This window comes from Haematobia irritans, chromosome 1 (assembly GCF_050003625.1).
Source record: "Haematobia irritans isolate KBUSLIRL chromosome 1, ASM5000362v1, whole genome shotgun sequence".
NCBI classification, from domain to species: Eukaryota; Metazoa; Arthropoda; class Insecta; order Diptera; family Muscidae; genus Haematobia; species Haematobia irritans.
Genome location: NC_134397.1, coordinates 243,074,194 through 243,087,322, shown reverse-complemented (window position 1 = coordinate 243,087,322; position 13,129 = coordinate 243,074,194). Strand labels below are relative to the sequence as shown.

General features: G+C 23.4%; 1 protein-coding gene across 4 annotated transcripts in view; it reads right to left on the bottom strand.

The window, feature by feature from the left end:
- Positions 1–13,129, bottom strand: part of side (motor axon guidance molcule sidestep) — an 805,094-nt gene that overhangs the window by 298,955 nt on the left and 493,010 nt on the right. For all 4 annotated transcript variants that reach the window (XM_075310279.1, XM_075310349.1, XM_075310417.1 and 1 more), the window contains exons 4-5: positions 9,183–9,397; positions 4,012–4,119 (exon numbers count right to left, since the gene is read on the bottom strand). In XM_075310279.1, coding sequence (XP_075166394.1) covers positions 4,012–4,119; positions 9,183–9,397 — 323 coding nt within the window. The remainder of the gene's footprint in view (positions 1–4,011; positions 4,120–9,182; positions 9,398–13,129) is intronic.

The following is a 13,129-nucleotide window of genomic DNA, read 5'->3' as shown; positions in this document are numbered from 1 at the left end:
GTCATGGTCATGGCCAATGTGAAGGGGGATTATTTACGCAAACAAAAGCAGGGATAAGTAAAGCTCAAAGCACTTTCATAGAAATTGGGTCAAGTGTATGGATGAGATCAAAGGATATAATTTATTAGAAATTTTGATATAGCCATGCTTGATTATCATATTAGTGTAGATGGTTTACAATAATTCTAGATAATAGTGTAGAATGTACTAAATTTGAATTTACGAACATTATTCTAATACAATAATAAAAGAGTTCTGTCTTATCAGTATTTTTATGAGAGATATATTCCCCTGTAATCTCCCATTTGTCTTTACTTTCAGGGTTGCCATTTATTCCGATCGGACCAAAATTGGTAAAAAAAATATGTTAAATTTTTAATTTGGTCCGATGAACCGATCAAATCGAATTTGCTTGATTTTGGTCCATTATCGATAAAATGGTAATTTTTCAAAATTTTTAAACCTTTGACAAAATTTTCTGTAGAAATAAAAAAATTGTATAGAAATAAAATTTTAACAAAATTTTCTATAGAAATAAAATGTTATGGCTAAATTTTCTATAGAAATAATGGCTAAATTGTCTATACAAATTGAATTTTGACAAAGTTTTATATTGAAATAAAACTTTGACAAATAAAATTTTGACAAAATTTTCTATAGAAATAAAATTTTGACCAAATTTTCTATACAATTAAAATTTTGAAAAAATTTTCTATAGATATAAAATTTTTAAAAAATTTTCTATAGAAATAAAATTTTGTCTAAATTTTCCATAGAAATGGAATTTTGACAAAATTTTCTATAGAAATAAAATTTTGACAAAATTTTCTATAGAAATGGAATTTTGACAAAATTTTCTATAGAAATAAAATTTTGACTAAATTTTCTATAGAAATGGAATTTTGACAACATTTTCTATAGAACAAAAATTTTCTATAGAAATAAAATTTTGACTAAATTTTCTATAGAAATGGAATTTTGACAAAATTTTCTATTGAAATAACATTTTGACAAAATCGTCTATAGAAATAAACACTTTTATAGAAATAAAAATTTTGAAATGAAATATAGAAATACAATTTTGCAACAAGCTTTCTATAGAAACAAAAATATGGCGATATTTTCTACATAATTAAAATTTTGGCTAAATTTTCTATAGAAATAGAATTTTTACAACATTTTCTATAGAAATAAAATTTTGACAAAATCGTCTATAGAAATAAAATTTTGAGAAAATCGTCTATAGAAATAAAATTTTGCCAAAATCGTCTATTGAAATAAAATTTGGAAAAAATTTATATAGAAATAAAACTTTGACAAATTTTGTATAGAAATAAAATTTTGACAAAATTTTCCATAGAAATAACATTTTGAAAAAAATTTCTATAGAAATAAAATTTTGACAAAATTTTCAATAAAAATAAAATTTTGACAAAATCGTCTATAGAAATAAACACTTCTATAGAAATAAATAGAAATAAAAATTTTGAAATGAAATATAGAAATAAAGTTTTGCGACAAACTTTCTACAAAAATAAAAATTTTGCAACATTTTCTATATAAATAAAAATTTTGCTAAATTTTCTATAGAAATAAAATTTTAACAAAATTTTCTATAGAAATAAAATTTTAACAAAATTTTCTATAGAAATAAAATGTTGGCTAAATTCTCTATACAAATTGAATTTTGACAAAATTTTATATTGAAATAAAATTTTGACAAATTTTGTATAGTAACAAAACTTTGAAAAAAATTTCTATAAAATAAAATTTTGAGAAAATTTTGACAAAATTTTCAATAAAAATAAAATTTAGACAAAATTTTCTATAGAAATAAAATTTTGACATTTTCTATAGAAATACAATTTTGACAAAATTTTCTATAGAAATGAAATTTTGACTAAATTTTCTATAGAATTGGAATTTTGACAAAATTTTCTATAGAAATAAAATTTATACAAAATTTTCTACAGAAATAAAATTTTGACAACATTTTCTATAGAAATAAAATTTTGACAAAATTTTCTATAGAAATGAAATTTTCTATAGAAATGGAATTTTGACAAAATTTTCTATAGAAATGAAATTTTGACAAAATTTTCTATAGAAATAAACACTTCTATAGCAATAAATAGAAGTAAAAACTTTGAAATGAAATGTAGAAATAAAATTTTGCGACAAACTTTCTATAGAAATAAAAATTTTGCAAAATTTTCTATATAAATAAAATTTTTGCTAAATTTTCTATAGAAATAAAATGTTAACAAAATTTTCTATAGAAATAAAATGTTGGCTAAATTTTCTGTACAAATTGAATTTTGACAAAATTTTATATTGAAATAAAACTTTGACAAATTTTGTACAGAAAAAAAATTTTGACAAATTTTGTATAGAAATAAAATTTTGAGAAAATTTTGAGAAAATTTTCTATAGAAATAAAATTTTGACAAAATTTTCAATAAAAATAAAATTTTGACAAAATCGTCCATAGAAATAAACACTTCTATATAAATAAATAGAAATACAAATTTTGAAATGAAATATAAAAATAAAAATTTTGCAGCATTTTCTACATAAATAAAATTTTTGCTAAATTTCCTATAGAAATAAAATATTGGCTATAGAAATAAAATTTTGACAAAATTTCTTAAAGAAATGACATTTTTACAAAATTTCTTAAAGAAATGAAATTTTTAAAAAATTTTCTATAGAAATAAAATTTGGACAAAATTTTCTATGGAAATAAAATTTGGACAAATTTTTCTATAGAAATAAAATTTTGACAAATTTTGTATAGAAATAAAATTTTGACAAAATTTTCTATAGAAATAAAATTTTAAGAAAATTTTCTATAGAAATAAAATTTTAAGAAAATTTTCTATAGAAATAAAATTTTGACAAAATCGTCTATAGAAATAAACATTTCTATAGAAATAAAAATTTTGAATAGAAATAACAAGTTGACAAAATCTTCTATCGAAGAAAACAATTTTGGAAAAATTTTAGCTTTTGAATTATATTAATGTAATTTGGAAAAATGGTCCGCTGGTACGTATTTTGCTCCAATTTTGGAAAAATGTTGGTCCAAAATAAAAATTCATTAAGGCAACGCTGTTTACTTTGCTTAGTTCAGATTGTAGGAGAACGTCAAATCCTAAGAGCATTTCTCTTTCTACAATTTTCTTAGAAGTTTATTCGCATGGTTCGTACATAAAGACAGTGTTCTATTGAAAAACAATCGAGTCTATATTGTTAGAAATATTAACCGGAAATTTTTAGTTGTGTCAAAAATTTTTTTAATTGCAGTCTCCCATTGGTCTTATTCAGATGGTAGGACAACACCATATCCTAACAGCATATCTCTTTCAAAAAATTTCTTAGGAGCTTACTAGCATGGTTCGAATGTAAGGAGAGAGTTCTAATGAAAATCAATCACGACTATATTTATTAGAAGAATTAACCCAACATTTTTAGTTGTGTCAATAAATTTTTTTTGATTGCAATCTCCCATTGATCGTATTCGCTTAACTCAGATTGTAGGAGAACATAACATCCTAAGAGCATTTCTCTTTCTACAATACTCTTAGGAGCGTATTCGCATAGTTCGGATATAAATAGAGCGTTTTAATTGAAATCAATGGTGTCTATATTGTTAGAAAAAATTAACCGGAAATATTGTATTTGTATCAAAAAAAAATTTTTAATTCATTACTTTTCAGTTTCAATCAACTTTTCCTTTTCAATAAACTTTACATAATACTATTTTTATTGCTATTGTCTTATTTTAAGCAAGAAAAAAATCCCTGATTTTTTACTGCCCTACTTACAAGCAAAACTTTCATATAAATGTTCTCTTTTTTCCCTTTTGCTATTTTATAGTTTGGTTATTACGAAATCCTTTGACAAAGGTAAAGTACTTTAAAAATTTCATAACATTTTCTTTTCTCCTTTTTTTGGGGGGGGAAGGGGTATATACAGCAGTTTTTAGTGTTCATCATGAAATTAACTTACCTCCTTTTACTTGACAGCATAAGAACATCTCATAGCCTTCACGAAATGGTCCAGCTTGGGTAATCTCACTACCTTGGGCATCGAATATGCGAGGCTCTTCGGGAGGAACTACATAAAAAATAAGGGACACAAGTAAACAGATAAAAATTATTACGGCCATATGAAAGTAAAGTATACAGAGAGTTAAACGTAAATTTATACACGTGATTCGGTCCTCTTTGTCGTTATGTTTTTGTTTTGTGTGGCGAGTGGGGGGGTGCTTTCATTTTTGTTTGTTGGCCCAACAGAAGGAGACAAAACGTGAGTTGCATCCTGGAATATTCATTAAGAAGTGAATATGAATATGTCTGTGAGTTATCGTAGGTTGGGCATATGTAAGTGAGCGGTTGTGGCATGTGGTATCCTTTAGTAAGATTTCACATGGGTGGATGTGTGTGTGTGTTTTCGAACTTTTGGTCATATGCGTAATCACATTTCTCACATGCACGTAGCTGCACAAAGCTGAGCTGTGTGTCAAAAACACCAGAAACACTCCACAAACACCACGTTATACTCTTCCGCGACACTCATGTCAAACTTTTATCGCGTTGCGGATAATGGAAAAAGCGTAAAACTCAATGTTGTCCAACCGGGAAAACGAATGAACGTAAAAACTTTTGCCAGGCACAACCAACAACTTTTTGTCCAAAGAGGAACAGCAACATGAACATGAACGTGATAGCGGAAAGTGTCTCTTCTAATTTTTGTCATGTTTACTTTTAAAATGTAAACATCAGGCAGCAGTTCGATGCAAACACCCTCACCGGAAAATACTCACGTATGTTTAACGGCTATAGCTATAGCAAAACAACACCAGTCTCTCTCTAAAACTTTAACAACACAGTGCTATAAACTACATGGGTGTGTGTATGTTTGTGTGTGTAGAAAAAATCACAAGAGCACTATCTCCAAAGCTTAAAAATTGTTGAAAAATTTGGGTATTTTTTTTTAATAGAGCTAAAGAAGATTCTTTAATGGAATTTCACTAGAGAAAATTTTTAAGAGGAATTGCAATTTTGCTTTGCTTCAAATTGATTGTACTAAAGCGCCTTAAGGTTCTCACAAATTATGATGAAGAGCTAGTTACAAAAAATCTAAAGAGAGCCTGAGAGATCAAAAGTGGGAGAAAATTAAACATTCGTTGAAATTCCAAGGCCACATAATTGTGGAGATATGGGTAATGGATTAGATAGGGTTGCCTTCAATCTGAATTCAGAGAGATAGAGCGAGCGAGAGAGAGAGTGAAAAATTAAACTGTCGTTGAAATGCCAAAGTCAGATTATTTTAAATATATATATATATACATAGATGATAGAAATTATGAAAGAATAATAGATCGCGAATGCAATATGCAAAGCGGATCCAGGATAGCGTCATACTTAGGATTCGAAATTAGGATATTTAAAGACTATGTTCGAAATAGGTTTTCGTTAAGTGGGACTTTCTATAAAACTGCTACTAATTTCATATTCCTAATTTAGTATAAAGAGAAAGAAATGGTAAGAGATATTGAGGGAGCGTGAGAGCAGGGAAAATTAAACTTTCCATGAAATTCCAAGGCCACATAATTGTAGCAATGTGGGTAATGGAAATTATGAAAGAGAGCAAGATCGAGAAATTATATTGGATTCGAGAGGTTTGCCTTCAAATTCAGTTCATAGAGAGCTAGGGAGTATAGAATAAACATTCTTTGAAATGCCAAGACCAGATTTTTATAGACATGAGCAATGGAAATGATGGAAGAATGGTCAATCGCGAAATTTTATTGCCGTAGATAGAGACAAACAATATGCAAAGCGGTTGCCACAGTTGGTATAATTCTACCAAAACTGGTAGATTTTTACTATGTGGAAGATTGGTAGATTCTGCAAATTATTTCTCTTCAACTAAGAGGAACTTCTTTATGAATAAACTTTTGAAGCAATTTTCATAGAAATAAAATTTTGACAAAATTTTCTTTAGAAATCAAATTCCTTAGGAATAAAATTTTGACAAAATTTTCTATAAAAATTAAGTTTTGACAAGAATTTCAATAGGAATAACATTTTGATGAAATTTTCAATAGGAATAAAATTTTCAATGTCAATAAAATTGTGACAAAATTTTCTATATCAATAAGATTTGATTTTGATTAGATTTTCTATACACTAAAAAAAGCATGCCCGGTTCCAAAGATTTTGTCTTTAATTTAAAAATTTTGGTATTGATTCCGAGCCAAAGAAGCGGAGAATATTCTCTTTTAAATTTGGGTTTTGTGTACTTGCTTCTAGGAAGCAAATTTTAATTTTTCGCTTTTTCAGTTTTTTTTCTACATATGCTATCAAAGTCCTTTAAAAACGAGTTAACGACAACTTTATTTTCCAAATTAAGACTTGACTTCCAGTAGAAATTATGATCTGTTTCAAGTAATAAACGTCTTTAAAATGAGTGGTTGAAAAATATGTCCTATATTTGAACGATTTTTTGCTTTGTAGTCAAGATGCAAAAAGGCAACAAATTTAAAGACAATTTCATTAAATGTAAAGATTTTTTCTGAGTTATTAAAGCCAAGTTGACCTTAGCCAAAACATTTTTTCTTTCATGTTATGATACCTATTTTTAAGTGAAATCACTTAATTATAAGGATAATACGACTCCATTGAAAAGTTTATTGACTTTTGGACAAGGAAAAAAACATTATGGTAGAGAATTGCGTCTTCCGTGCTAAGCAAAATTTGCATTCGTATTTTAAAGACATGAAATCTTTGACCTCACGACAATATTTTTTTCAGTGTAGGAATAAAACTATCAATAGGAATAAAATTTTGATAAAATTCCTAAAGACAAGCTAATTTTCTGAAATAATTACGAATTTAAAACAACAACAAATATAAACAAATAAACTCTAGAATTTTGAAACAATTTTCTATTGGAATAAAATTTTGACAAAAAAAATTACCTAAAAATACAATTTTGGAAAAATTTTCTATCGGAATACAACTTTGACGAAATTTTCTAACGGAATAAATTTTCAACAGAACTGTTAATAGGAATACAATTTCGATTAAAGTTCCTAACGAAAAACAAATTTTCTATAGAAATGAAATTTTTACAAATTTAGACAGAGTTGTCTATAGAAATAAAATTTTCACAAAATATCTCTAAGAATAAAATTTAGACAAAATTTTCTCTAGGAAAAATTGAGAAAATTTTCTCTAGGAATAAAATTTTAACAAAATTAAAACAAAAAAAATCAATAGAAATCAAAAGAAATACGTTGACAAGATTTACAAAATGTTCCATACAAATAAAATTTTGACAAATTTTTTTGTAGAAATAAAATTTTGACAAAATTTTCATAGGAAAAAAATTAACATCATTGTCTATAGAAATAAAATTTTCTATAGAAATAAGATTTTTATAAAAAGTTCCATAGAAATAAGATTTTGATAAAAATTTCAATAGCAATAAAATTTTGAGAAAATTTTATATAGATATAAAATTTTGACAAAATTTTCTATGGAAATAAAATTTTGACAAAATTTTCTATAGAAATAAAATTTTGACAAAATGTTCTATAGAAATTAAATGTTGATAAAATTTTCTATAAAAATAAAATTTAAAGAAAATTTTCTATAGAAATAAGATTTTGATAAAAATTTCCATAGAAATAAAATTTTGACAAAATTTTCTAAAGAAATAAAATTTTGACAAAAAATTTTTATAGAAATAAAATTTTGACAACATAGGAATAAAATATTCAAAAGATTTTTGTAGAAATAAAATGTTGACAAAATATTCTCTAGGATTAAATTTTGTTAAATTTTTAATAAAAAATAGAAATAAATTTACAAAAAAAATCGATAGTAATAAAATTTTGACAACATTTTTATAAAAATCAAATTTTGACAAAATTTTTAAGAATAAAATGTTGACACAATTTCCTATAGAAATAAAATTTTGCAAAAATTTCCTATAGAAATCAAATTCTGACAAAGTTTCCTAAAGAAATAAAATTTCGACGAAGTTTCTTAAAGGAATAAAAGTTTGACAAAATGTTCTATAGAAATAAAATTTTGATAACATTTTCTATAAAAATAAAATTTTGATATAATTTTCTATAGAAATAAAATTCAAAGAAAATTTTCTATAGAAATAAAACTTTGACAAAAAATTCTATAGAAATAAAATCTTGACAAAATTTTCTATAGAAATTAAAATTTGACAAAATTTTCTATAGAAATTAAAATTTGTAAAATTTTCTAATAGAAATAAACTTTTGACAAAATTTCCTATTGGAATGAGATTTTGAGAAAATTTTATATACATAGTAATAACATTTCAACAAAATTTTCTATAGAAATAAAATTTGAGAAAATTTTCTTTCGAAATAAAATTTTCTATAGAAATAAAATTTTGAACAGATTTGCTCTAGTTAGGCATACAATTTGGATGCAATTTTCTATAGAAGTGATATTTTGCAAAAATTTTCAACAGAAATGAAATTTTCAAAAATTTTTTGCAGAAATAAAATTTTACAAAAATTTTCTATAGAAATAAAATTTTGCAAAAATGTTCTGCAGAAATAAAATGTTGACAAAGTTTTCTATAGGAATAAAATTTTGACAAAATTATACATAGAAATAATTTTTTCTAAAAGAATGTCAAAAGTTGGCATAATTTTCTATGAAATAAAATTTTGACAAAATTTTCTATAGAATGATAGGGTCAAAGGTAGGAGGCGAATGTCTGACATTTAAAGTTTATATTTGAAATGGAATTTATAGAAAGTCGAATTTTCTATAAATTCAATAATAATTTGGTATTCATAAATTAGGTTAGTCTATTCAAGTGGCTAATATTTCATTAAGGCTCACTTGGATTATTCAGACCATTGTGATAGCATAAGACAATGTTTTTCATCTCATCGTAAGAATCCACAGTGCAACTTTTAATATGGTCTGTTACTTCATTAGTAAACTTCTTGTTATAGTTTGTTTATGTTTTTCTTATGTCCTTGTCATTTGGTTCATTTTTTGTGCTTTGTTTTTAGTGAATACCGTCACAATGAGTCTAGGACAATAGTTGTCATACACAATATTTTTTTGTAGTTTTTTCTATGTCATAAAAACGAAAACAAAGTTCATACTTACCAACCAAAGTTAAGTTTATCCTATAGTTACGTGTTGGAAAATTGAAGAAATCTATTCTACAACGATATACGCCACCATCCGTTGGTTTTACATCGCGTATTTGCAGTCGTGAGTCCTTGGGATTATCGCCAATGGAGAAGAACAAACGTTGACCCAAATCGCTAGCTATGGCCGAGTGAGTGGCTAATTTCACATTTCCGCCGCGTGAATCCAAACTGAAAGAAGTAAGAAAAACAAAGTTGTCAATAAATATGGAGAACGAAAAAAAAATAGTCAATACCAGTAATTAAGTGGAGAACCACCAAAATTGAAGAAAGTAAAAAGTGCAACTTGTATCAAATTCAAGAGAAAAATCAATAGTTCACAAAATTTTGTTTACAACAGGAAAATTATTTGGGAGTTTTTGTTTTTTTTTATATCATTTTTTGTTTTTAATTAGACAAAAATTCTTTACTATGAGGGTTGTTCTTTATATTTCGGTATATGATAACAAAAACAAATATTAATCATCGAAACTCGCATTTTTTTCTATAGCAAAAAACCAACCATAATTATTATGGCATATATCCTTTAAATGAAAAGCAATTATTTGTAAATTGTGCCACTTGAAAATATTTCACATCGGTTTTTTTAGGAACCGCTCACTCTGTTTGCTTTTGTTATTAATTTTCGCTGAATTGTATTTATTTGCAAATTTAGCTAATTCTCATACAAAAAAAAAACACTTTTTTTGTTGAAATTTAAATTTAGCTTTATTTACATTTTTAAGTGTTCAACGTGATATCTTTTTCATGTTCAAAAGAACAGAGAAAAAATCGCAGCAAATATAAATTGAAGTAGAATTTAAATAAAAATTGTGTACGTTTTTAATGCTAACACTAACATAGGACAATATTTCATTTGACTTGAAATTATAGGGTTACTACATTCGTACTCTTTATGGGTGATTAATCTACTAAAATATGGAGACAATTTTACCAACAACCTACCAAATAAAAAAAATCTTACTTAAAACAAAAATCTACAGAACATTTTGTCAAAATTTTATTTTTATAGAAAATATTATCAAAATTTTATTTCTATAGAAAATTTTATCAAAATTTTATTTCTATGGAAAATGTTGTCAAAAATTTATTTTTATAGAAAATTTTGTCAAAATTTTATTTCAATAGAAAACTTTGTCAACATTTTATTTCTATGGACAATTTTGTTAAAATTTTATTTCTATAGAAAATTTTATCAAAATTTTATTTCTATAGAAAATTTTCTCAAAATTTTATTTCTATAGAAAATTTTCTCAAAATTTTATTTCTATAGAAAACATTGTCAAAACTTTATTTTTAAAGACATTTTTTTTAAACTTTATTTCTGTAGAAAATTTTATTTCTATAGAATATTTTTGTCCAAATTTTATTTCTACAGAAATTTTTTGTCCAAATTTTATTTCTATAGACAATTTTTGTCAAGATTTTATTTCTATATAAAATTTTGCCAAACTTTTATTTATATAGGAAATTTTATCAGAATTGTATTTCTATAGACAATTTTTGTCCAGATATTATTCCTATATAAAATTGTATTTTTATAGAAAATTTTGTCATATTTTATTCCTTTAAAAATTCTGTCAAAATGTTATTTGCCAAAATTTAATGTCCATAGAAAATTTTGTCAAAAGTTTATTTCTATCGAAAAGATTGTCAAAATTTTATTTTTATAGAAAATTTTTCAAAAATTTATTTCTATAGAAACATTTTTCACAATTATATTTGTATAGAAAATATTGTCAAAATTTTATTTCTATAGAAAATGTTATTTTTATAGAAAATTTTGTCACATTTTATTTCTTTAAAAATTCTGTCAAAATGTAATTTCTATAGCAAATTTTTGTCCAAATTTTATTTTTTTATAGAAAGTTTTGTCAGACTTGTATTTCTATAGACAATTTTTGTCAAGATTTTATTTCTATATAAAATTTTGCCAAAATTTTATTTTTATAGAAAATACTGTCAAAATGTTTGTTTCTACACAAAATTTTGTCAAAATTTTATTTCTATAGAAAATTTTGTCAAAAATTTATGTTTATAGAATTTTTTTTTTAAACTTTATTTCTGTAGAAAATTTTCTCAAAAATTTATTTCTGTAGAAAATTTTTTCACAATTTTATTTCTATAGAAAAATTTTCAAAATTTTATTTCTATAGAAAATTTTTCAAAATTTTATTTCTATAGAAAATTTTGTCAAAATTTTATTTCTATAGAACATTTTCTCAAAATTTTATTTCTTTAGAAAATTTTCTAAAAATTTTATTTTATAGAAAATTTTGTCAAAATTTTATTTCTATAGAAAATTTTGTCAAAATTTTTGTTTCTAAAAAAATTTTTGTAAAAACTATTTCTGTAGAAAATTTTGTCAAAATGTTATTTCTATAGCAAATTTTTGTCCAAATTTTATTTCTATAGAAAATGTTGTCAGAATTGTATTTCTATAGGCAATTTTTGACAAGATTATATTTCTATAGAAAATTTTGCCAAAATTTTATTTCTATAGAAAATTTGCCAAAATTTAATTTCTATAGAAAATTTTGTCAAAAGTTTATTTTTATAGAAATAATTGTCAAAATTTTATCTTTATAGAAAATTTTTTTCAAGACTTTATTTCTATAGAAAAATTTTTCACAATTATATTTCTATAAAAAAATTTTGTCAAAATTTTATTTCTATAGAAAATTTTGTCAAAATTTTATTTCTATAGATAATTTTGTCAAAATTTTATTTCTATAGAAAGTGTTATTTTTATACAAAATTTAAAAAAATTCTGTCAAAATGTTATTTCTATAGAAAATTTTGTCAAAATTTTATTTCTATAGACAATTTTTGTCAAGATTTCATTTCTATATAAAATTTTGCAAAAAATTTATTTCTATTGAGAATTTTGTCAGAATTGTATTTCTATAGACAATTTTTGTCAAGATTTTATTTCTATATAAAATTTTGTCAACATTTTATTTCTATAGAAAATTTTGCCAAAATTATATTTTTATAGAAAATTTTGTCACATTTTATTTTTTTAAAAATTCTGCCAAAATGTTATGTCTGTAGACAATTTTTGTCAAGATTTTATTTCTATAGAAAATTTTGCCAAAATTTTATTTCTATAGAAAATTTTGCCAAAAGTTTATTTCTATAGAAAAGATTGTCAAAATTTTATTTTTACAGAAAATTTTTTCAAAACTTTATTTCCATAGAAAAATTTTTCACAATTATATTTCTATAGAAATTTTTGTCCAGATTTTATTTCTATAGAAAATTTTGTCAGAGTTGTATTTCTATAGACAATCATTGTCAATATTTTATTTCTATATAAAATTTTGCCGAAATTTTATTTTTATAGAAAATTTTGTCATTTTATTTCTTTAAAAAATTTTGTCAAAATCTTATTTCTTTAGAAAATTGTGTCAAAATTTTTGTTTCTACAAAAAATTTTGCCAAAATTTTATTTCTATAGAAAATTTTGTCAAAATTTTATTTCTATAGATAATTTTGTCAAAATTTTATTTCTATAGAAAGTGTTATTTTTATACAAAATTTAAAAAAATTCTGTCAAAATGTTATTTCTATAGCAAATTTTTGTCCAAATTTTATTTCTATAGAAAGTTTTGTCAGAATTGTATTTCTATAGACAATTTTTGTCAAGATTTCATTTCTATATAAAATTTTGCAAAAATTTTATTTCTATTGAGAATTTTGTCAGAATTGTATTTCTATAGACAATTTTTGTCAAGATTTTATTTCTATATAAAATTTTGTCAACATTTTATTTCTATAGAAAATTTTGCCAAAATTATATTTTTATAGAAAATTTTGTCACATTTTATTTTTTTAAAAATTCTGTCAAAATGTTATGTCTGTAGACAATTTTTGTCAAGATTTTATTTCTATAGAAAATTT